The sequence below is a fragment of the Rattus norvegicus genome, chromosome 6, assembly GCF_021556685.1.
Source record: "Rattus norvegicus strain SHRSP/BbbUtx chromosome 6, alternate assembly SHRSP_T2T, whole genome shotgun sequence".
Taxonomy (NCBI): Eukaryota; Metazoa; Chordata; class Mammalia; order Rodentia; family Muridae; genus Rattus; species Rattus norvegicus.
Window position 1 is genome coordinate 86,123,091 of NC_141539.1, and position 25,905 is coordinate 86,148,995.

Genomic DNA, 25,905 nt, shown 5'->3' on the forward strand with positions numbered 1-25,905 from the left:
GTCTTTGTCACTATGGTGTGTTTTCTGTGTGAAGCAAAATGCTAGATGCTGTTTATGTATGCAGTCTCTTAGCCTATGTCTTTTTATTGGGAAATTTAATCCATTGATATTGAGATATATTAGGGACCAATGATCGTTGGTTCCTCTTAGTTTGTTGTTAGAAATGGAATTTCTTGCTTTTACTTGGGTAGAGTTTCCCACCTTGTGTTGGCCTATTTCTTCTGATATTCATCTGTAGGGCAGGATTAGTGGAACAATATCATTTAAATTTGATTTTGTCTTGGAATACCTTGGTTTCTCCATCTATGGCAATGTCAAGTTTTGCTGGGTATAGTATCCTGGACTGGCATTTTCACTTTCTTAGGTTCTGTATGACATCTGTCCAGTATCTTCTGGCTTTTAGATTCTTTTTTAAAAGAACTCTAGTTTAATTCTTATAGGTCTGCCTTTATATGTTACTTGACGTTTTTCCTTACTGCTTTCAATATTCTTTCTTTGTTCCGTGCATTTGATGTTTTAATTTTTATGTGATGAGAGAAATTTCTTTTCTGGTCCATCTTTTTGGTATTCTATAGGCTTCTTTTATGTTTCTAGATATTTCTTTCTTTAGATTAGGGAAGCTTTCTTCTATAATTTTGTTGAAGAATTTTGTTGGCCCTTTCATTTAGGAATCTTCACACTATTTAATACCTACTAATCTCAAATTCAGTCTTTTTATTGTGTCCTGGATTACTTGAATGTTTTGAGATAGCAGCTTTTTGCTTTTTTCTTGACTCTTGTTTATATGCCTTCTATGGTATCTTCTACTTCTGAAATTCTCTCTTCTATCTCTTGCATTCTCTTGGTGATGCGTACATCTTTGTTTCCTGTTCTCTTTCCTAGGGTTTCCATTTCCTGAGCTGCCTCTCATTGTATTTTCTTTAATGTGTCTATTTCTACTTTTTAAATCTTGAGTAGTTTTGCTCAATTCCTTCACCTGTTTGATTGTGAACTCCCTTATTTAAGGGACTTATATGTTTTCTCTTTAAGTGCTTCTACATGTTTACATATGTTCTCTTGTATTTCTTTAAAGGAGTTTTTTTATGTTTTCTTACACTATTCTATCATCTTTATGAAATGAGAATGTAGATCTGAGTCTTGCTTTATACGTGTCTAGGGGTATCCAGGACTTGCTTTGGTGGGAGAACTGGGTTCTGATGTTGCCAGGTCTAATTGGCTTCTGGTGCTTGTGCTCTTAAGCTTGCCTCTTGCCATCTGGTTAACTCAGGTGTTATCTGGCCTCCCTGTCTCTGACTGTATCCTGTCCTTCCTGTGAGCCTGTGATCCTTGATGTGTCAGAGTATCTGGGGAGTTAAGCTTCAACTTGGGTGTTGACTGTGTGGGTTTGGATCTAGAGCCAAATCTTTGGTCCTGGCACAGGTAGAAATTGGAAAATGTGCAGGTTTCTGCTTGGGTGGGGCATCTAAGCACAAGGGTTGTAGGGATCCTGGTACACTAGGTGTTAGTGCAGAGTTGGAGTCTCATCTGTGATCCTGGGTGTGTCAGAATACCCGATAGTCAAGCTGCAACTGGGGTGTAGGCTGTGTGGATACAGATCCAGTTCTAAGGCTCTGCTCCTGGCAGAGATGAAAAGCAAAAGGCCAAGATTTAATGGTTAAACATTTTATATTATTTTTCTATTGATGTCAAATTGTTCTGAATTTGATCGCTTACTCTCTCTGTGTAGGTTGCATCATAGTTCTTGTGGGTCAGTATTCTAAGCACAACCTAGTGAGATCTTCTGTCCTAAAATACAAGAAAGTTGTTGGACTGGTTGCATATTACTGAGTGTCTCCCAGTCTGGAGAGGGTAGTTGCAGGGGCATAGGGTAGGACTCTGGTATGGCTTTAAATCTGAGGATCTCCAGATGTTCTAGCTCTCTAACTATACAGAAATGTTGTTGATAACTTCTAAAACATTCTAAATACTTTCTTACTCTTTCTGAGGGTAAAAGGCTTGCTGGCTTAAGTTATTGACACCTGTAGCCTAACAGCCAGGGATTAAATAATATGACCTATGTTCTAGCTCAGCAGGAACTGCACTGCTCTAACTTTCAGTCAACCTGCTCTGTGATATCTGGGGCCAAGGAAAGCCTGAGAAGTCATTGAAAGACCTCAGGTGTAGATGACACCCTCAGGATAACTATATTCTAATTCAAAGTCAACTGCTAGTGGGAATTCACAAATTTTACAATCTCTTGGAATGTGCTTTGAGTAGGAGAAAGTCTGGTTACTAAGAGCAAGTAACTAGTGACACATGGGTGACTGACAGAGAGTTCTCATAGCAGTTTTAACTATGTGAAAGGGATCTAATAGCAGTCTCACTTTAAAAGAGATTAATAATCACTGATATAATTTTAGTAATTCTTATAGGATCATCATTAAGACTTAAGATGTCATCTATTTGTCTCTATAGCATCACTACAAGACAGTACATTTTCATAAATTGGAGAGATCTGCTCAAAAGTGGTGGACTAATACCTCGTGATTGTTATATATGTTTAACGGTAAAAGGGAAAGCATATTAATGGCAGGAGCCTTTCCTAAAATGAATTCTCCTAGGCCTTGCCTACAGTAATGAATCTGTTGTAGATTATATCATAATCTGAAGCATACTATCTCAGGAAGATCACAGGCTAGTTATTATCTTGTCCCATTATGGCTCTTGACAGCATATATTTCTTAACACTTGAATTCTAGCAAACTTTTTCAAGCCTTCTCTGATTATTGGGAAAATTCATCTCTTCACTGTAGTAGAATGAAAGTAATCTGTAAGAAGAAAGTCAACCTGCTCTGTGATATCTGGGACCAAGGAAAGCCTGAGAAGTCATTGAAAGACCTCAGGTGTAGATGACACCCTCAGGATAACTATATTCTAATTCAAAGTCAAATTAAAATTTTTACTGGACTCTCTACATTTCTTGTACTTTTGATATATCTATCATGTAGAGCAAGATGCACCATGTGCCTTCTACAGGAGAAGACTAAACACTAGAGATTGGAATAGGTGTCATATCTAACACACATTATAATATATTTTATTATTTTAACTATAATAATTTGTAATATTCCAATACTATGGAGCTCTCATTCACATGAGCACTACATTATTTAGAAACTTGTGGGCTGTGTATGTTGGTATTTGACATTTGAAAAGCTGGGGCTTCCCTATGCTACTGCTAAGTCAGTATTTTATAAAAGTTGAAATGGGATAAGTAATGGGAGCATAACTTATAATATATAGGTTATCAAGCTCTGTTTTCTAAACTCTAGAAATAAATAATGGATATTAGATTCATCTCATTTAAAAGTACTTCCCTCAAGATCCTTGCCAATTGACACTTGCAAAGCAGTCATTTATTTAAAACAGTCATTGCCTTAGCAATAACAAATAACTATGGAAATGCTTCCAAAATTAGCATTCTGTTGTCTGAACATCAACCATGTTCCCTTTGTCCTTCAGAGTTTATATTCCCGTTGACTTTCATGTAAGTCAGTGATCGTTTAATTATCTTTCCAGCTGCCGCTTAAACATTGCTACTTCTTGGAAATAGTATACCCCTACCAAACTCATCACCTTTTTAAGAGGCTTAAATCTTTTTTGTCTGTTTCAATAAATTATATTCTATTGATTAATTTACCAAAGCCCAAATTAAGTAATTCAGCCTACTTTTTTAATACCCTGCATATATTTGATGAACTCAGAAATCTTTCTCTTCTCTTTAACTTCATTTGCCCATGGTTAGAGAGTATCTGGTTTTGTTTTGTTTTGTTTTCTGTGATTCTGTTCTATTTTTTTGAAAACTGAGTAATTCTATGTAACTTTTCTTTGTTAGCTAAAATACATAATGCATTTCTAAGTAAGTTACTATCAAATAGTGCCCAAGGGAATAAATGAAAAGTGTCTGACAGATGTGTACTTAGTATGCTTACTAATTTCAATATCATATAATATTTGGTTTTTGTGAAATTGTGTGCTAGCCCGGAGCAATAATTGTCAAAAATGTGCCAATCGATACATAATTTTTACATGTGTGAATTAAAGCTAACATCAATAATTTAATATTAACAAAGTTTAAGCTATTTTAACTTTGAAATATTTTTACAAATATGCTCTGATACATGCATTTTAAAAACATATTTTAAAATTCTGAGGCTATGCTGATTGTACGTTATTTATATACTCATTCGTGGTCATTTATCGCATATTTATAATTGGTACTCTAATATTTTCAAAATCATTTTGTATGGTTGGAGCTAGCTTACATATGAATAGATCATATACTTCAAAATAATACTTTAACAATTTTCAAGAAAACTAAGGTGGGCAGAACAACTTCCTAATAAACATCAATGTACTTTGTAGTCAGACAGGTACATATATGTGACCCATATACAATCTCTTCTGTGAGGTGACCCATATACAATCTCTTCATTCAGAAGACTAAGCCACATGATTTGTGAATACCTTTTAGACTTGCCTAAATAGAGAAAGTATAAGAAGGAAATGAGGAGGAATGACAGAAAGAACAAATGAAGGAATAAGGAGAAAAAAAAGAAGAAACTTGTTTAATCTTATTGCAACTTAACGTTGACATTCAAGGTTACCCCATTGTTTATACTGCTGAGATTTCAGATAACAGATCTAAATTGCATTTCAGAATAAAGTAGATAAAGAAAGAATAGGTGGGGTGCCTCAAGTCTCTATTATCACTCTTCAACTTTTCTCTGAAGTTGTTCTCAACATCTTCATGTATACATTTTTTCAGTTGATAGTTTGCCTCATCATTCCTATCCCTCTAAGAAGGCAGAGAAGAAATTACTCCAGAAAGAGTAGTCTGCAAGGTTGAAGAAGTGTCAAACGGATTTCAGAATGTCAATCAGTACTTCCTTGTGCTCATAGATCCATACATTGACACCTACAAAAAAGTATATATGTAGACTTATAAACTTAAATAGGTACATGATTTTTATCTACTTTCACACTAAGACTCTGTCTGGCTACCCATTCTTTCTGGGTTATAAAAAGAAAACATCGTGTTAGAGGTTTACTTATATTTCAGCAAAAGCTTACTTCACCTTAACCTGAGCAGTGAGGATGTAGCTGACCCTGATAAAGCATCCATCCTGGGTAAATGCCTCAAAGTGTTGGATCAAGTGCATGATGGGTAATAAACTACTATCTCCTACTATTAATTTTCATCATGAAGTAGTGTACTGTTGGATTTTAAGGACACTAGAGGTTCAATATTAATCAGAGACATAAAATGAAAGCCATTGTTTTCTTGAAAGGAGGCTACACATTTGTATTAGCAAACAGAGCATTACTTTCTAAATGCTCATATATCCTTAATTTTTGAGATTTTAGAAAGAGGGGGGAGAAATAACACATTCCTATTAGTGCTATGAAAGCTTCCATATGGTGTTAGTTTGTCAAAATATTTCTGTAGGCGTCCTGCCGGAACTTTTCGCCCACACACATATTTAGTATTTAAGCCATCAGTAATTTCACTATTTCCTTCTGGTTGCAAGCATCTTGTTTTACTACTCCCACCCCACTTGTTTTTTTTTCTTTCAATTTTTCACCTTAGTGGATCTCTTTTAGTTATCTAGAGTTTCACTTATAAGTATTTCATTTCCTGCAGTGCCTACAATTATATCAAGTGATAAATTTAACAACATTTATTTTCCCAAAGATATATATATATATATATATATATATATATATATATATATATATATATACTGGTTGTCTGAATTTAGTCATATGATATCTCTGTCATTATCATCTTTCTGTGTTTCTCTAAAAGTGTATTTCTATAATTGCTATGGTAACAGTACAACAAAAACATCATCTAGGGACCCTAGTTTGAACAAATACTAACCATCAGGTAGAAAATAGGGATTGGTGCATTGCAGAACATCAGAAATATTCAAACATGTCATTATTATTTGAATGTCAAAAATATATGTAAAAGAACAAATTCACTATGATATAAATTAATATGATAGAGTAGCCTTTTAATTCAATATTATTTAACATTAATATTCATTTTAATTCAAACTTGAAAACTGTGCTTTATTATTGGGTTTCATGTGAATTTTAAATACATATGCTAGAAAAGGTTTAATCTTGGCAAGTGGATCTATCTTCTTGAGCATTATTTTTTTTGTGTATGTGTGTGTGTGTGTATATGTATGTGTGTGTGTTTCTGTGTGTGTGTGTGTGTGTGTGTGTGTGTGTGTGGTGTGTGAGCATTGAAAATATGCATATAAGGATTTAAATTAAGGTTTCCTCAGAGAACTCCTTCATTTCTTGACTACATCAGTTGAGTCGGTAATGAACCTAACGTCAGCTCCTGGTGATTCCCCTGTCATCTGATGGATTCCAAAGGCACTACACTCAGGTACATAATCCCACACATAGTCACGTGTGTATATACAAAATTAAAAAAGAATAAACAAAAGAATCCACTGAAAATTCCAACCTTTGGAAACAGAAAGCAGATATTGTTACCTTTAGTTACTCTACAAGGAAGCAGCACACCAGACTCTCTTCTTTGCAACTATAACTTGTATGTGTTTTTTCACATCTTCATAACATTTACCCGTTTGTACCCATCTTTTAATTTGAATGTTTTCATTTGTTTGGGGGAAGAGGGACGATTTTTATGACTCCTTTGAGAATATCATGTATTTTGATTATTTTCATTCCAACTCTCATCAGCCTACACTTCCCACCCAACTTTTGCCCTCTTCTATCAACTCTAATTTGTGCTATTCATAGATACTTCTGTCATAGGATCTTGAGTATGATAGAGGCACCAGGTGAAACTATGATATTTCATATTATATCCATCAGAATGGCTGAGATCAGGAAAACAAATGATAGCAAGTGCTGACAAATGCTGACATGGGTGAAAAGAAAATACTTAGTCAATGCTGGTGGATATGCAAAACTAATCTAGTTACTATAGAAATCAATATGGAGATTCCCCATAAAATAAACAATTAATAACCACATTACTCAGCAAGTCTTGGGAATAAGCCCAAAGAAATCTTTCTATTAAAAACCTGCTCACCCATGTTTGTTTTTGCTCTATGTACAATATCGTAAGTACAGAAACAACGTAGATGTCCATCAGCTGATGATTGGAAAATAAAAAAATATGTTGAATTTACACATCATAACTTTAATTACATAGTTATTGAAATTAAAAGTATGAAATATATACTATTGTTGAAATAATAATGTGGCCATTGACACTATCTATACTATTTTGAATTTCATTTAGTATATTTTTTATCTCAATGATTCCATTTGACTTTTAATGTAGTCCAATCTTTCCATTAACTTTTATTGTTAATATTGAATGTTTAACAATTTCTCAAATTTGTGGAAGATCATAAAGGTTCTTAAAAGAGTTGTTTTATGTTTTCTAACCAAAATTGGGAAGTGCAGGCTATTAGTAGTGTGTTTCTGGTTTCTCTGTGTGACTGTTAGCTGAGATAATAGTTCCCTGGACATTATTGATTATTATGGGTAGGCAGAATTGCCTAGACATGACTACATCTGTATTTATTTAAATCTTTTATCTTTTTTTCTGCCTTGTCTTACCAGAAATTCTAATCCCACAGTTGAAGAGTTATAGTCACTTCCATTAACTTAGCACTAGGTGGCACCCCAAGTCTGAGATTTTAATAATTTTTGGAAGTATATTGACACTAGTTCAACAGTAGAGGGTAATCCAAGTGCATATGTGTTTAAAATCTGCAGCTGAAGTCTTGTTCAACGCATAATGTTTGGATATCTGAGGAGGGATATCCATCCATAAAAGTCTCTCCATGACACCAGTGGACCTATATGCCTTGCCCATATTCACCTGTACTGTAATCAGATACTTAGACTCCTGATGTAGGGCAGAATCATTCTGAAGGCAGAGTTTCAGGATGTCAGGACTTTCCCATATCTACTAGTAGTACAATCTGCTCTGCTAACGAGTCCACAGTTTACCAAGACCAAAAAAAAAAAAAAATAGTTATGACCAATGTCCATGTGGCTTCTGGCTGCCTGTGACTAGAGTCACATGGCCAACATCACTTCAAACATCCACAGTTGATGCTGGACAAAGGACTCTAAAAGCCACTTGACACGGGCAGTAGAAGTACATTTTTATGAACCTGCGCAGAGTACGTTCAAGGTCGCTTTCAGTTTAAGACTGCAACAACCAAATACTAAGTTCTGAAGCATGGTTATGCAAAGTCATATCTCACACTATTCCATAATGTGAAAATTTGAAGAGGTGTGAAGAAAGCAGAGGGTGAATTGTACACACAATATCCTATATAGTCTTTGGAAGTCTTATGTTACAGGTCCAACCTAAGACTAAAGGTTATGTTAAATGATAGGTCTGAGAGTGGGGCATAGTCTCCAGTTAGTATGGGTGGTTGTTAAAGGGTTCTCTTTGTAATCCTAGCCATAGTACAAGTTTGTCACTTTCTGTGGTGGTACTGTCACCACATTAGCATTGCACTACAAAGTGTCACAGTCCTGTGGTCATTCTTATGTCCTATTTATTGAATTCTTTTCTTCCTGGGGTTGGAGAAAATTTTGCAGTTGCAATACTGATGATACTTGGATAATGCTTCTCATGTGATACATGCTGTTGGCACTGGCTTGGGCATAATATGGCCAGAAGACACAGTCATGCACCAGGTTTCACTGTGTTAGACTTCCTGCTAGGTTCAGCTATAAGACAAATTTTCTTACTCTGACAAGCTAAAATCATCTTTCTTTCTGCTTAGAGTTTTGACTGGGATTTATATGAACAACTGTTTCTTGTTTCCCACTTCAAATATAGTTTATTATGTTATTAAAACCAGCTACCCTGGGTTCTCGTCCAGATTATTATGATCTTCTCATGGTAGTTTGGTGTCTGACTAGTTGTATAAATTGGAATAATTGCAATTGGTAGAAAAACATGTTCAGATTACATCTTATAGCTTTCTCTTAAATATTTAAATAATAATAAATATTTAAATGAATTGTGTGCATCATTTACAGTATTATGTTTTCAATTATACATATGTTAGGAAATGACTAAGTATAATTAACAAATTTATTATTCTAGGTATTTATTAATTTTTTGTTAATACTTAGAAGTTAATCTCTTTAATTTTCAAAATTACAGTGTAACAACATATTGGATTCACAATATTTTGTGATCTATTTCATCAAATGTATTAACATTGTATGACACTCATGTTGTCCTAACTAAGATGACTTCTATGGACTGAACCTCTATATTCTCAGAACTTGAATGGATTTGTATGACATAATATGATGGTGATTTAATTGAAATATATTTTGTCATGTTGTTTTATGATGCATCTTCCTTCATCCTGTGTCCACTGATAACTGATTATCTGTCATGGAGATGCAAGAGAAAGTGAAACTCTTCGACTAAATTCAAATTACAACCATAGGCATCGAATAGTGTGTTTAGTCCTTCACAGAGGTGTAGCAAAGGCAGATTCTGTGAGGAAGAATCCACGTTCTTTTAATGCTGTTCTTTCCCTGAACACACTCGTAGTTGGGAAAATATCTTCTGAGTCCCAAATGTAGGCAGAGATAGTATCTTCTCATATCACAGAAAAATATATGTTCTTCTCTTGAGATCCTACTTACTTCCACTTCATTGTCTTTTTAAGACTACCAATCTGAGAACGTTTTTCAGGGGAGCATTACCTTCCTTCTACATCAACCATCATCTCCTATACAGTTCATTTTTACTTACTTACCAGAAAAAGGATAAGACTTTCTCTTATCTCACTATAATCTTTTAAAACTATAGCCTGTGAAATACATTTTATATACAAAATAGAATATCACATTGGCTACATATCTATGCCACAGTTTATATTTGCTGTGACACTGCTGGCTTAATTATTACAATTTTTAACTATAATTCTCTCTTTTTCTACATGATTCAATCCTTTACAGAGTAATTCCCACTTTTTTCTGAACATCATGTGAGGAAGTTTCAGCACACCGAGTCTAATTTTAAGGAAACTGATTTAAACCTGTTCTGGCTGACTGTTGTTACTAGTCTAAACTACTGATGTCATCGCAGTGTTGGGACTCTTCAACTGTTCTGGATGAGGCTGTCCTTTTTGACTTCTTTCCTTACCCACCTATTTTCTGTTAGAGGAAATGCACTTATCACCCTTATTGGTGGCATTTCTCAAGATTCACAGATTTCTCATGACATTATAAATTCTCAGTGAGAGACAAAGGAAATAAAAGGGGAATCTAACCATACCACTAAGAGTATACTGATCATTATTGTGGTACAGAATCCAGTTTCCTTTCTACTAGCTATAATTTACATAGTATTTAAGGAATACATAGGATTCAGAATGGAAGCATTTAGAAGGTCACAGACATATCTTGACATGCCAAGGGTAAGTCATAGTGGTATTAAAGCACACAATTGGCATTGCTATCCAAAAAGCTTTTAAGTGTGTCATCACTTAAATATGTTAATAAATTATGTCATGAACCCAAGAATCACTAAAAAACACTACCCTTTTCTACAGTCATCAGTACACATAACATACTATATTCACAGTTTATAACATTCTAGCTGTGATCTCAGCTTCCGAAGGTGTCACACTTAGGTACCTTTGGTTTGCCTCTTGTTTATCAGCTTACATCACAGGGAAGGAATTAATATTTCTGCTTTGAATTTTGTTTTGAAAATGAAAAGTTTGTAGTTTATGTGCCATTATATGAGAATTAAAAAGCACTTGAAGGTGCTTTGTATAGTACCAGAGGAAAAAATTATTAACAACACACAGCTACAAGCTATGGGACCTGTAACAGAGAGCTGCCTGCATGTTATATTTATAAAATGATGGTATAAATATAAAAAAAGCAATGAACGACTTTTAAATTTGAATCCCATTCTATAAGATAGAGGATAGATTTGACACTGCTTAATTGGCAAAGAATCTACTATTAGATAACTTGAGGGCCTAAGGAATGCCCTACTCTTATTCAGCTAAAGGAGCATGGCAAATAAAAAAAATGGCTCCTAATGACATATTGCTATACCCATGGTTCAGAGCATCAGTGAATTCTCTTAAGACTGGCTTCATCTTCCAGTACATGGCAATCAACAGAGAGACCCACAGCTAGACAACGTACAAAGAGTGAGAGACTTTAAAGCACTAAGTCTTAAATGGAATATCCTCATCATATACAGGCATCAATGCAGAAAAAGAATCAGAAGGTCTTTTTAGAGCCAAGACATTAGATGTTTTCAAGGGAATGGTGACATCTAGATACAAGAATACTGATACACATATGCACCCTCAGAGTCTGGAAAACATGCACAGATTCCAGTTCAAACCAGTCAATACAAGAAAGAGAATAGGACAAAAAGCCCCACTCCTAACCAAGAATTTATTTGCATTTGATACCTGTTTGAAAAGAGGCAAATTACTTTTCTCCAATGAAGTATCACTAGGTATATTAAATACTCTATGACAGATCCAACAGTCAAGAATATTTGGCCAACACAAAGCAGATTCCATATTATTTGGTGGCTTGTTTTTCTTTTTTTCTTTAATTTGTTTTTGTATTTTTTGTCTTCTGTTGTTTGTTTGACTGATTGATTGATTGATATTTTTCTTTATTTCCAGAAAGAGGGGGAGTAAGAATAAACATGAAATTAGGAGGTAGAGAGGTAGGAAAGATCTGGAAGGAGTTGGGGGAAGGAAAGATAAAAATGAAATACATGTGAAAAAATTATTACAAAGAAAATTTTCATTGAAGAAGTCATACATCAACAAGTTTCACAGAACATAATGAATTCCACTTGTGCTATCCTCATCTCAGCTTAAGATTCCTCATTTTTGAACAAATAAATCACCTCTTTGTACTGTGCCCAGGAAATTGGAATTATTGTTTGATTATTTTCTTTTCATACTTATCTAGTTTTTCATAATGCACATCCATAAAAATTCATTTATACACATGTTATAGTAAAATACATGTTCACCTGATTTAGATATGAAAATATAATGTGATACTAAGAATCCATTGACCTATTGAACTATCTATATTTAAGTGTCAAAAATTAGGGTAAGTCAGAAATTCTCCTATTACACCTTTTGTTTTCATTGTATTTGTTCTAATTAAAGGCCATTTTTAAGCTTCAGTTTAGCAATATGTTTTATTGATTTTAACTAATTATATTCAATATGATAATGATTTTTACTAACAACTGTTAAAGACCAGTTGATCACTATTATGTCACATTTGGACACCTGAGTGTGATAGATCTAATCATAATGTGTTTTGTATGTGCTTTTATGGAGACTGTCCTTTAATTATTTGTGCTTGGTTGGGGAGAGCTGTCATAGTAGTTTTAGGTACTTGGTGCCCTATATCAGGCAGTTAACCACAACCTGTAAGTACAGTGCCAAGGGACTACTGCTTTTTACTGGCCTCCACAGAACTCACACTGATATATATGCAAGTATTAAAATAAGTAAATAAATAGTGTTTCTAAGTTCTCTAGGAAAAAATAAACAGAAAATGAAATTTTTATTTTAATTATATAGTCAATTGTGTTTCATTGAATAATATATTGTTGTTAGGATTTTAAGCACTACCATATCTCCTACCGTGAGTCATCAGTATCAGTGGGCAATGCCATTTGCCTCTGATTACCAGCCCGAACAATCCTACAGTAGCTGACATGTTAGAGCTCTCCTGAAGGAAGAGCAGGGGAAAGCAGCAGTTTATCTCTGCTATGCTGTCTTCCACAAACTGCATTATAATCTGTGTCACTTGAAAAATCTGAATTTGCTCCGATATCCCATCCCAGTTGCCAAATAAACACTAGCTCTTAGGCGTGTGTTATGTAACCGTCATAAGCAGAGTGTTGTATAAAAATCATTTTATAATGTGTGTGGCAGTGGCTTCTTTGATTATACATGAGTTATTTTGTGTCTGCGAAGAGTTTTCTTGACAGAACATGTAATTCAGAGATGTGCAGAAATTATCTAAAGTGTGACAACAGTGTTCCAATTTGGAGTCTTACATCCCTTCTAAAATTCCTAGCCAAAACTATTTGTGTAATTTACATTTTGCTATTTCTAGAGAGCAAGAGACAGATGTTTGTAAGTTTTATATGCTTAGATCAAGCATCCATATGTTGTTAATATTTGTAGTTTTTAAAATCATTATTACAGAAAAACGTAACTACTATTCAAGTGGCTATCGGTGTAATGATAAAATTAATTATATATTAATCCTTGTTTGGATACCGAGATAAAGCTGTTTCCTCGCATGATTCCTGGTCTTATATATTTTGAAAACTAAAGGTTCACCTTGTGCTATTCACGATTCATTTTTATTGATACTTAGAACTGTTAGACAGAAATTAAAGATTGTGGTTAGAGAACTTTTATGCCTATTTTGATTTATTCTAACTTTTAAACAGTCAAAACTTCATTGAGATTTCACTGTATCTCTTGATACAATAATAAGTCATGCTATGGAAAAGGAAGCTAAGTTAAAGTTAAACATAGTATAGAACTAAGGACATATATCTCTTAAAATCATTATCACTCCTTTCTTATTAAACTACAGTGTAGCATTGTATAGACTCTTTGTCTTAGTCAGGGCTTGTATTCTTGCATAAAGAAAACATCATGGGGTTGGGGATTTAGCTCAGTGGTAGAGCGCTTGCCTAGCAAGCGCAAGGCTCTGGGTTCAGTCCTCAGCTCCGGAAAAAAAAACAAAAAAAAAAAAAAAAAAAAAAAAAGAAAAGAAAAGAAAAGAAAACATCATGACCAAGAAAGAAGTTGCCCAGGAAAGGGTTTATTTAGCTTACACTTCAACATTGCTGTTCATTATCAAAGGAAATCATGACTGGAACTCAAGCAGGTCAGGGAGCAGGAGCTAATGCAGAGACCATGGAGGGATATTAGTCATTGGCTTGCTTCCCCTGACTTGCTCAGCCTGCTTTCTTAAAGAACCCAGGAGGACAAGCCCAGGGAGGGCACCACTGACAATGGTCCCTCCCAACCTTGATCGCTAATTGAGAAAATGCCTTACAGCTGATCTCAAGGCTTTTCCTCAAGGGAGGCTCCTTTCTCTGTGATAACTCCAGCTTGTGTCAAGTTGACACACGAAACCAACCAGTACACTCTTCATCTATATGTAGCTCTAAAATAGTTGCAATAATTGCATGGAGAGTTTCTATGGAGCTTTTCCCAATATTTATAAATATTCCCACCAGCACATCCTCCTTCACACACACAGACTCTCTCTTCCTATATGATCATATATAATATAGTACATATTTAAATTGTGATTCTTGACTGTAATGATCTTCAGTTTGACCTAGACTAATTAATGATGTTTTGCATATAGATTGTTTCTAGAATGTGATTTTTTTCAGGCAGTTGTCTCAGCATATTGTATTTTATTATAAATTTGTGCTTTTAAGTTGGTTAGTTATTGGTATATGTCATTAAATTCCTTTGTCTTTTAATATCTTTGTAGTTTGTCTTTGAATTTCCCTTAATGTTGTTATTTGGATTCTTGTTTTGTTTCAATTTTCACAATGGCAATTTAATATTAATTCTACATTACTTCATAAAAAGTTATTTGGAATCTTAAATTCTTCATCTATTTTCTTATATTTAGAATTTGTTGATTCATACTTTCATATAAATTATCTTTTTTCTTTTTAATTTTTGTATTTTTTCTTTATGTAGATTTTACATTGACTATTGAGATAATAGATTTTAATTACATTTTCTTTCTGAGCAGGTATACAATGTTCTCTATAACATGAATCTAAATGAACTATTTTATTAAATCACAAGGTTTAAATTACTTTATTTTTCTATAATAATAATTGTGTCTTCCACTCTTTAAAATATTTACCCTGTTCTTATATGTAAATAAGGCATATTCTCATCCAGTAATTTATCATATCTTCTGTTCTTCACTCATTTTATAAAGAACCAAGTTTCTGACATTAGATGTAACTTTGCTCCAGTCTGAATACAGTATCATTCTATAGTCTTATAGCTTTTTGTTTGTTGGTGAGAAATCTACTTATTTCATTGGTGAAGGTCTTTTTTTATGTTTTAACAAAATATTAGTATATCAATTTAAAATATCTCCCTTTTGATTAGAGTTATTGAAGGAGACCCTTTCATTATTCCTTATCCCTTTTTCATGTAGATGGCTCAGTGACCAGTTATTATTGTCATGTGTTCACCTCACATTACATAATAGTTTTAATTTCTAGGAAGGCTTTCAAGGTTGTTTTTTTTTTCCTTTCCTCTTAATGTTACAGCCAGATTGTAGTTTCTTTATGTTTAGTTGAGAGAGATACATTTTAGAAATCACATTTAGAAAATGGTTTCCCTGTATTTCTACAAGTGTGTTTTGCCTTCCTATCATTTCCTGAATTTCAATTATACTCGTGTTTGTGTTCTTCATATTGTTCCATTATATTACTAGATTTTTATTTGCTTTTCTGGAAATCTCTTTGTAATTCACATTATAAGGCAGTAGTTCGCTGCCTTTGGTGGAGCCTATATACCAATCAGGCGTTTGACTACTCTCCTCCACTTGAGTGCATATGAATCACCTGCTTTATTTTCCTAGCAGGTGTTGTGGTTTTGGATAATGTTTCCTAGAGAAATCAGAACTCATATTTAAATTTACTGCCTAACTTATACAAAATGACTTGTATCTGAAAACTGTGTTTTTGTTTGTTTTGGTTTGATTATTTGTTTGGTTGGGTTTTTTTGGCACATTTTGTTTCCTATTGAAAGTCTAGTTCAATTCTAGTAATCAAAAACAAGACTATCAGTTTAGAATAGTCATTGTTATTCATTATATCTACATTTTATAATATGTGGAATAACTGAATATTATGACATATTTTCAGAAAATATGTAATGCTACTAGAAAAATTTACACATATTTTACATATTCCATTAAAATTGTGGTGATATGATCCAGCATTTTCTCTCTTATTGTGTAAAACTGTGTGTGTGTGTGTGTGTGTGTGTGTGTGTATATATATATGTATATATATATATATATATGTATATATATATATATATACATATATATATATATATATATATATATATTTATATAGCTTTTGGAGCCAGAATGTGAGAGTTCAACAATATCTCCTTCAACTATGAGTTACAAACTAATCTAACAACAAACATTTCACTACTACATCTATAGCTGTTAAGTGAGTAAATATTCTCACACTGTTTGGAACTCAGTTGTGAAAAATAGGTTGTCTTAAGTCCACCATTTTTCCTTTCTGAAATCCTAACTTTCCAATCCCTGGCACAAATCTTGTGTGTGTGTGTGTGTGTGTGTGTGTGTGTGTGTGTGTGTGTGTGTGTGTGTTTATGTTGCTTGAGGTCCCTTGGACGTATTTTAGAATGGCTTTTAATTCACATAATGATAGTAATCCTTTTATAATTTCTTTCCATTAATATTAAATTCTGTGAAGAGTTACATTATCCTTCTTTAGTGTCCACTGCAGATGCTAGAAAACTGTATTAATATTCATTTGGTATATAAATGAATGCTACTCTTTCTGTTTTCCTATGTATATAAAATATTCTAGTGCAGATATGAAATATATAGTAATTGGATTTTAAACTCTCCTTTATATCTTTTTTGCAGGCTCTTAATCCTGATCTACAATGGAAAAATTTCTTTTTTACCTGTTTCTCATTGGCATAGCTGTGCGAGCTCAGATCTGTCCAAAGCGTTGTGTCTGTCAGATTTTGTCTCCCAATCTTGCAACCCTTTGTGCCAAGAAAGGGCTTCTGTTTGTTCCACCAAACATTGACAGAAGAACTGTGGAACTACGGCTGGCAGACAATTTTGTTACAAATATCAAAAGGAAAGATTTTGCCAATATGACCAGCTTGGTGGACCTGACTCTATCCAGGAATACAATAAGTTTTATTACACCCCATGCTTTTGCTGATCTACGAAATTTGAGAGCATTGCATTTGAATAGCAACAGATTGACTAAAATTACAAATGATATGTTCAGTGGGCTTTCCAATCTCCACCATTTGATATTGAACAACAATCAGCTGACTTTAATTTCTTCCACAGCATTCGACGATGTTTTTGCCCTTGAGGAGCTGGACCTGTCCTATAATAATCTAGAAACGATTCCATGGGATGCGGTAGAGAAGATGGTGAGCTTGCACACTCTTAGTTTGGATCACAACATGATTGACAACATTCCTAAGGGAACTTTCTCCCACTTGCACAAGATGACTCGGCTAGATGTAACATCAAATAAACTGCAAAAGCTGCCTCCTGACCCTCTCTTTCAGCGAGCACAGGTGCTGGCCACCTCAGGAATCATAAGCCCATCGACATTTGCATTGAGTTTTGGTGGGAACCCCTTGCATTGCAATTGTGAGTTACTGTGGCTGAGGCGACTGTCAAGAGAAGATGACCTGGAGACCTGTGCTTCTCCTGCCCTTTTAACTGGTCGTTATTTTTGGTCAATTCCTGAGGAAGAGTTTTTATGTGAGCCTCCACTCATTACTCGTCATACACACGAGATGAGAGTCTTGGAGGGTCAAAGGGCAACACTGAGGTGCAAAGCTAGAGGAGACCCTGAGCCTGCCATTCATTGGATTTCTCCTGAAGGGAAGCTGATTTCAAATGCCACAAGATCACTGGTGTATGATAATGGAACTCTTGACATCCTTATAACGACTGTAAAAGATACAGGAGCATTTACCTGTATTGCTTCCAATCCTGCAGGGGAAGCAACGCAAACCGTAGATCTTCACATAATTAAACTCCCACACCTACTAAACAGCACCAACAATATCCATGAGCCTGATCCTGGTTCCTCAGATATCTCTACGTCCACAAAGTCAGGTTCGAATGCTAGCAGTAGTAACGGTGATACAAAGATGAGTCAAGATAAAATTGTGGTGGCAGAAGCATCTTCGTCAACAGCATTACTTAAATTTAATTTTCAAAGAAATATTCCCGGAATTCGTATGTTTCAAATCCAGTACAATGGTACTTATGATGACACCCTTGTTTACAGGTAAAAAAAAAATTCAGCCATAATGGATCTTTGCTGACCATTATAGAGCAGGGCATGTAAAGCACTGTTGCTTTGTACTGTTTCTAAATCGACACTGCTACTCTGCGCTGTACATGTAACAATCCAACCTTATGGAGGATAATGTAATATATGAAGTGATGGATATATATGGGGAAGTAGTTTAAATGGCAATGTTTTTAAATAGTACAAATTTGTATTTAATACTATGACTATTTTTTAACCTCCTATGAGGGATGTGACTATCATACAAGACATATTTACTTTAAAATTTCAAAAAACATACCAGAATTTACACATCCACATGAGTGTTCTTTCCTTCAAGGAAGTCACGTTGGGAGGCTATCCCATTAACCCAATGATGCTGCCATTGCTCAAAGCAGTTTTGGAGTTATCTTTAGAACCTTCGGCATACTAATTTGAATGTCCTCAGTGGTGGCAAATCTTCGTCTTTTGAGGGTGAGTTTCAATTTTGAAAACAAGCCTTTTGGAGTCAAGACTTGTGAATAAGGTGGGTGACCAAATGGGTATTGCCACTTTTGGGTGAAAACTAGGATGTAACTATAAAGTGATGAGACTGATTCTTTGAGTGATTGAGTTATGAGCGTGTATGCTGTTTTATGTGCATGGGTTCTTAAGATACTTCCAAAGAGGCTGAACATCATATTTGAGCAGTGAAAGTGTCACTGGAGTTATGTATGTAACCACTGGCACAGGACAGTGATGGAGAACTTGCATCTGCTAATGAATTTCTGGTATGTTTTTCTAAAGTTCAGCCTCATTGATTTATAGTCACATCTTTTCCAATTTTCAGTTGGAAATTCACAATCTTTATTCCCTATAATTTTACACATGATCTATTATTATTACCCCTAGGAAATGATGTAATGTCACGGTTTTGAAAATATAACCTTTTAGGTCAGTTTAGTTCTTATATACAGAAGCTAAATTCTTGAAAAATAATTTGTTTTACATTCATGTATGGAAAAGAGATTAATTTCTTAAAATAAATGTAGAGTAGTAGGAAACATAAAAAAATGTATCTTAGCTAGCTATGTAATCAATCCTGCCCCAGGTTCTACCTGACTGAGTTTTAATTTCCTCATCTTTAAAAAGAGAACAATTAGGCTAAGTGGTTTCTAATATCCCTTTCATCAGTAAATGGATGTGGTGGCGCACTATGTCATATGATTATTAGCAAAATGTAGTTTACCCTCTTTCACAAGCTCTCTACACTCTCCACAGATGATATTCAACTGCTGGTCAATGAGAGACACTGGCCTCACCACAGTTTGCTCCATTGTCCATATATTATAGGTGTTAACTCTGTGATTAGCTGCATTTTATGGCAAAATCCCAAAGAAATAACTTCTTTCTGGAGAACCTTGATGAATTTCTGACCAAAGTGGTTGTCATTCTTAAAGCATCAATAGCCATTATTTGCATTTTATAATGTTTAAACATTGATATCCAACATTTACAATACATTCCCTGAAAGGCAGCATTCATTTTGGTTATGAATGCATGCTCTTGTAATTTGTCCAGTGCATTCAGAGCATACTGTGCAGTTTTTGTCTCAGTTTAGTTTTACCATGGTTTGAAATATCTATAATTAATTTTCAAGAAAAATTATAGTTTCACTGCTTACGTTAAATTCTATTTGCTTACATCTTACAAAACAAGTTAACAATAAATAGGAACACAGAAAAATCATTTCTGCGAAAAGGATCGAGAGAGTTCTCTAGACTTCAAAACAGAAAAAGTGTCTTGATAGACATTCTCACTGGCATATGTTGGTTCAGTGAATTCATACTCCTGGCAAATGCTTTGCTTCATCAGGTGTCCTGGTAATTGCTCATAATGCACATCACACTCATTAAAACATACTGGAAACTAAGGCAGAAGAAAACACGGTGTCTGTAAATAAAATCTGTTCATCATTGCAATAGTAGAAGTTATTAAAGATAGCCTTAGCTAATCCCATTCCACAGCAACTTATTACTGGTTTGGAAAACAAATGCTCTGAATCACATTTCCATTCTGGTTGCTAATGTGATTGTCCGTGTTTTCTCTCTCTCTTCAAATTGCCTTTCAGCCATAGAGGTGTTGTAAGTGCTAAATGGATTTGTTTAGTAGTCAGATAATGTCACAGTCACACCTTTCGAAAGCAATTTGTCATAAATGATATTTTCGCAATGGTTTTTATTAGGAGTTCTGCTTTGCCAAGGATTGTAATTAGTAAGCTTGTCAAGGCATAGTGCAGGCACCATTAATATAATGCGAACTGTAACAATGAGCTTTCAGCTATTCTAACTGGTAATATAAGATCAGCGCACATCTCCATATTTCATATCTGCTGTAAATGTGCTTATCTTAATGAGGATTGAAGGAGAAAGTGCTAACGCCATAATGACTTTGCATATATGTGTTGTTTTGTTGTTAATACTAACACATATTCCATTGTCCCTCAGAATGATACCTCCTACGAGCAAAACATTTCTGGTCAATAATCTGGCTTCTGGAACTATGTATGACTTGTGTGTCTTGGCCATATATGACGATGGCATCACTTCCCTCACTGCCACAAGAGTCGTGGGTTGCATCCAGTTTACTACGGAACAGGATTATGTCCGTTGCCACTTTATGCAGTCCCAGTTTTTGGGTGGCACCATGATTATTATCATTGGTGGAATCATTGTTGCATCCGTGTTGGTTTTCATCATCATACTAATGATCCGGTATAAGGTTTGTAACAATAATGGGCAACACAAGGTCACCAAGGTTAGCAACGTTTATTCTCAGACTAACGGGGCTCAGATGCAAGGATGCAGTGTCACGCTGCCCCAGTCCATGAGCAAGCAAGCCATGGGCCATGAAGAGAATGCCCAGTGCTGTAAAGTTGCCAGTGACAGTGCGATTCAGTCTTCAGAAACATGTTCGAGTCAGGACTCTTCTACTACTACCTCTGCTTTGCCTCCTACCTGGACTTCAAGTGCGCCTGTGTCTCAAAAGCAGAAAAGAAAGACTGGCACGAAGCCAAGTGCTGAGCCGCAGAGTGAAGCTGTCACAAATGTTGAGTCTCAAAACACTAACAGGAACAACTCAACTGCCTTGCAGTTAGCTAGCTGCCCTCCTGATTCTGTCACAGAGGGGCCCACATCTCAAAGAGCACATACCAAGCCAAGTAAGTTTCTCAGTGTGCCTGCTGAGGGAGCCAGAGTCAGGCACAGGTCCTCCCTCAGTGGAAGTTTAAAGGAATATTTTCACTATGATAATTCACAGAAGTCATTGGAGCTCTCTCTTAAGAGAAGCATGTCTATGAATGCAATGTGGACTCAGCACTGTGTTTCTGATGTTTGCTATGGAAAAGAAACTGTTTTAAATGCGGAGTGCATATAAGAATCCTTTGTGTAATCTTTTCTTTTTTCTTTTCTTTTTTTTTTTTTTATTAACTTGAGTATTTCTTATATACATTTCGAGTGTTATTCCCTTTCCCGGTTTCTGGGCAAACATCCCCCTCCTGCCTCCCCTTCTTTATGGGTGTTCCCCTCCTCATCCTCCCCCCTTGCCGCCCTCCCCCCAACAGTCTAGTTCACTGGGGGTTCAGTCTTAGCAGGACCCAGGGTTTCCCCTTCCACTGGTGCTCTTACTAGGATATTCATTGCTACCTATGAGGTCAGAGTCCAGGGTCAGTCCATGTATAGTCTTTAGGTAGTGGCTTAGTCCCTGGAAGCTCTGGTTGCTTGACATTGTTGTACATATGGGGTCTCTAGCCCCTTCAAGCTCTTTTTTCTTTTGAAAAGTCACAGGAAATTGCAATTTGAAATTCTTCTCTCATGTCAGATACAGTCACTTCAGGATTTTAGAATCATTCTCAGGATGAGATAAGGATATAGTACCTTCATATACATGCATGGAGGTTACATACATAAAATGGCAAACAAGGGAGAGCAAGAAAACGCAACAGTGCCTTCTCCTACTCTAAGGCTAAATACAAGCCCTTTGACTGTAAATCATATTTTTAAAAAATGGTGATCACAGGGCCATGAGATTTCTCAGCCTGTAAAGGCACCAAGCCTGCCACGCTTGACTACTAGTGAATGGGAACCGATAGTAGAAAGAGAAGATGAACTTCCACAAATTGTCCTCTGACACCCACTCCCCATCTACACAAAATAAATAACAATCATTTACCTAAAATACTACTACAAAAATATTAGATTTTTGTAATTCAAATATAAGTCTGTATGAATAATTTAAATGTTCAATGAAGACACTATATTATTTCAGTGGAAATTATGTTGTAAAGAACAACTTAATTACCTTCTAATGAACAGTCTTGGTTCAGACGCCAAAATTTCTTTCATAATCCAGATCTTCTGTGGAAAATAAAATAAACGGAAATTTATTCTACATTTGTCATATATGCTAGTCTACAGAGTTATTCTGAGCACAATTGTTGAATGACTATATTTTACATTTTTAAAAAAGTCAGATAAAAATTTAAGCCTGCTTTTTCAAGCAGGTGTTTGCTTTTATCACCAAGGAAATAAAAACATTTAAAGGACGACATCTCATTAACAAATGGTAGAAAATCACTGCTCATTAACCAGAGTGACTTTTTTCTCCTTTTGTTATAATTTTGTTGCTGAATGTTTGTCTTTTGAAGTAAATGCATTTTTTTAAAAAACAAAAGACTATGGTAAATGAAGTCATATGCACTCTAGAGGGGAAGCATTATTCTTTTTTTTTTTTTTCGGAGCTGGGGACCGAACCCAGGGCCTTGCGCTTCCTAGGTAAGCGCTCTACCACTGAGCTAAATCCCCAGCCCCGGGAAGCATTATTCTTATGAAGTATGTAAAATTAGTTGTATGTTTCCTTGCTAAAATATTCTTGGAGACTCACAGAATTCATAATCCAAAAATATATACCTATATGGAGTTGTTAAATGATACACATGGCTTTATTTTTTCCTTCTAATTTTACTTTCATTTTGTTGTGAGACTATATGTCTTATGTAAACTCTTATACCCTCAACTCAGCAAAGACATAGGTATCCCAAGATACCCACTCTGTAGTTAAGAATACCAAGAATACCTTCAAGGTTCATCTATACACATGCCTTCACTACCAAGGTGGTGAGATTACAGATTTGCACCACCATGTCTGCCTCAAAATGATAGTGTACTAACTCACATCACTCAAACATTACTTAAAGCTAAACTTCAGATTCTCATACCATTAGCTTCATTTTTACTTCTGTGTACCTACAAAATAAATCAATTAATTTAAATTTGGCAGAGGTCCATCTTATCACATGTGCTTTCTTTTGATAAATATCTAAGCCTGTTGTAATTTTTGGAAAAGTTTATATTTCAAGAGTTCTACAAATTCTCACATACCATGAAAATTATCTGATGTTCATATGTATAAGATGCGATCATATGAATACAGTTTTGCTTATAGAGAAAATTAATGTGATTTAGTATAATGTCTGATACAGAATAGATGCCTAGTTGACTGAATGTATAAATGGATCAATAAATATATGAGTAGCTCTAGGGACGGAGGTATTTTATTACAATTATGTATGGTTCTTACTAATTAATATAATGATGATTGTGGTCCAGAAATTATGTTTCCATAGCAATCAGAGACTCCATATTCTCCTTGTTTTTCATTTGCCATATAGTATAATCTTTAAGTAACCTGCCATATATATGTAGTCTTCTTTATTGCTTTTTACTATAGGCAGAGTGAATTTATTTATTTCCTTTTTCTCCATTATTTAATTTTAATTTTAGTCCAATAACATTATCAGCTTCTGGTAAGCCAAACACAAGTACTACATGGTGTCTTTGTTATTAGAGTAGTTTAAGAATTACTTACTCTGAATGTTTAGCTAAAACACTATGTATCCCTCTCTAAAATACTTTTGATACTTTTTAGATAATTGTTCTTTGATTTAGAAATAATTTACAATATTTCATGCAGTGTTCTAAGCTTCAAAATTTTCTCAGTATTCTAGGAGAGAGTAGTTTGTTTTGATGACTATTATATTTGGAACCTCCAACTTGATTGATATATAAATCCATTTATTAAACTGTGTAACTTAGATGTGTGAATCAGTAACTATGACACTGTCTAGTTTATTTCCTATAGAATGTTCCCCACAATTAAAGGACTCAAAGAGGTCTCACTAGTTAATGCATTAAACTAACTGATTTTACCTACTTCTAAGATATAATTTGATAAAATTTTAGAATATGATTTTTAAATATTCTGTGTTATCTAGTTACACACAAATACATTCAGTAAAATATTTGTGTTTTCTTTGAAGTAATTCACTTTCAAAACTTTAATACAGTCTATTTTCCTTTTCAGTTTTAAGCACTCCTAATATGATCACTGTCAATGTCGTTCCATTTGTTTTATTTGATTTAATTGCAGAAATATAAACTTTCTTAGAAATTAAACAAATAATTAGAAAATTCTAAGTTATTAATTTTTTCCCATTTCCTAAATTTTAGTATCCCCTTTTTGCTTATTGCCTGGTATAAACTTAAGAAAACTTTCTTTAAAATGCTTAACCTTAAAAATTCTATGGACATAAAAGATTGTATTTATCTTAAAAATGAAATTCTACATTTTTTCAAAGGCAGAAAATGATAGCTTGTTGTTTTTTTGGTCTCAGTGATTAAAAGTGCTGTTTATAATGCTAAGTGAGGCATGGACATTCAAGTCACACAGGGAGAACCTCATTGATCTTCCTCCTCAGACTGTTCATTGTCATGAGAGCAGCCCTTAGCATTCCATACTGTGTGAGCCTCAAAAACGTTTGGTGTAAAGATTTCAGTAGAGGTGTAGGTTGGATGGGAAAGTACAATACTTTTCTTCTTAGTAGCTAACAACAACAACAACAACAACAACAACAACAACAATAATAATATATTATATACATTATAATATAAGTGGAATATGGCATTAAATGTCTTTTATGGGAATAAAATATGTAATGAAAAAGATAATTTAGCTGGAGATCCTGTTAGTGCTTAAGTGAACTTATTGTTGTTGCAGAGGACCTGGTTTTGGTTTGTAGTACCTGCATGATGATTTATAACCTTCTGTAATTTCAGTAATGGAGGACTGGGGACCCAGTGTCTCTTCTGACTTCTTTAGTGTTCTAAATGCATATGGTATACATCATTTCCCTCATGTGTATGCATATACACATACAACAAAAATTTCACTTCTAAGATGAAATGCATCAAAATTCATAAAAGAAAGAAATAACTCAACAAAATCAACAAGATTTTTATGTCACTTTTAAAGAACATTTTTCAGAATGTCCCAATTCTAGACCCAAAAAATTAAAAAAGTGAACAAGGATGCTCCCTCAGCCATGATTTCATACGCACTATGAATTTTGTATTCTTTTCAGTACTTTCCAGAAGAAATGACTGCTGTTAGCAGAACATAAATCTACACAAAATGTTTCCTTAATATGTTCCCATACCTGACCAATGTGGTTTCATTACAAGTGGGACAAATTACCAGTTTATAACTGGAAGTGTATTAAAGTATTACATTATCTCATGGTGATAATATAAATACATTTAACACATTAAATGTATTTATAAATGTATGAGTAATTGTTATGACTGTGTTCAGGTGTTTTAATCATGAACCTACGT

At 34.5% G+C, this 25,905-nt stretch overlaps 1 protein-coding gene across 2 annotated transcripts in view; it reads left to right on the forward strand.

The window, feature by feature from the left end:
- The window catches only part of Lrfn5 (leucine rich repeat and fibronectin type III domain containing 5), a 356,747-nt gene that overhangs the window by 323,111 nt on the left and 7,731 nt on the right, over window positions 1–25,905 (forward strand). The window contains exons 3-4 of one of the 2 annotated variants that reach the window (XM_087553206.1): window positions 16,789–18,193; window positions 18,537–18,670. In XM_087553206.1, the coding sequence (XP_087409332.1) occupies window positions 16,809–18,193; window positions 18,537–18,573 (1,422 nt within the window). In that variant the 5' untranslated portion in view covers window positions 16,789–16,808 and the 3' untranslated portion in view covers window positions 18,574–18,670. 2 annotated transcript variants of the gene reach the window in all.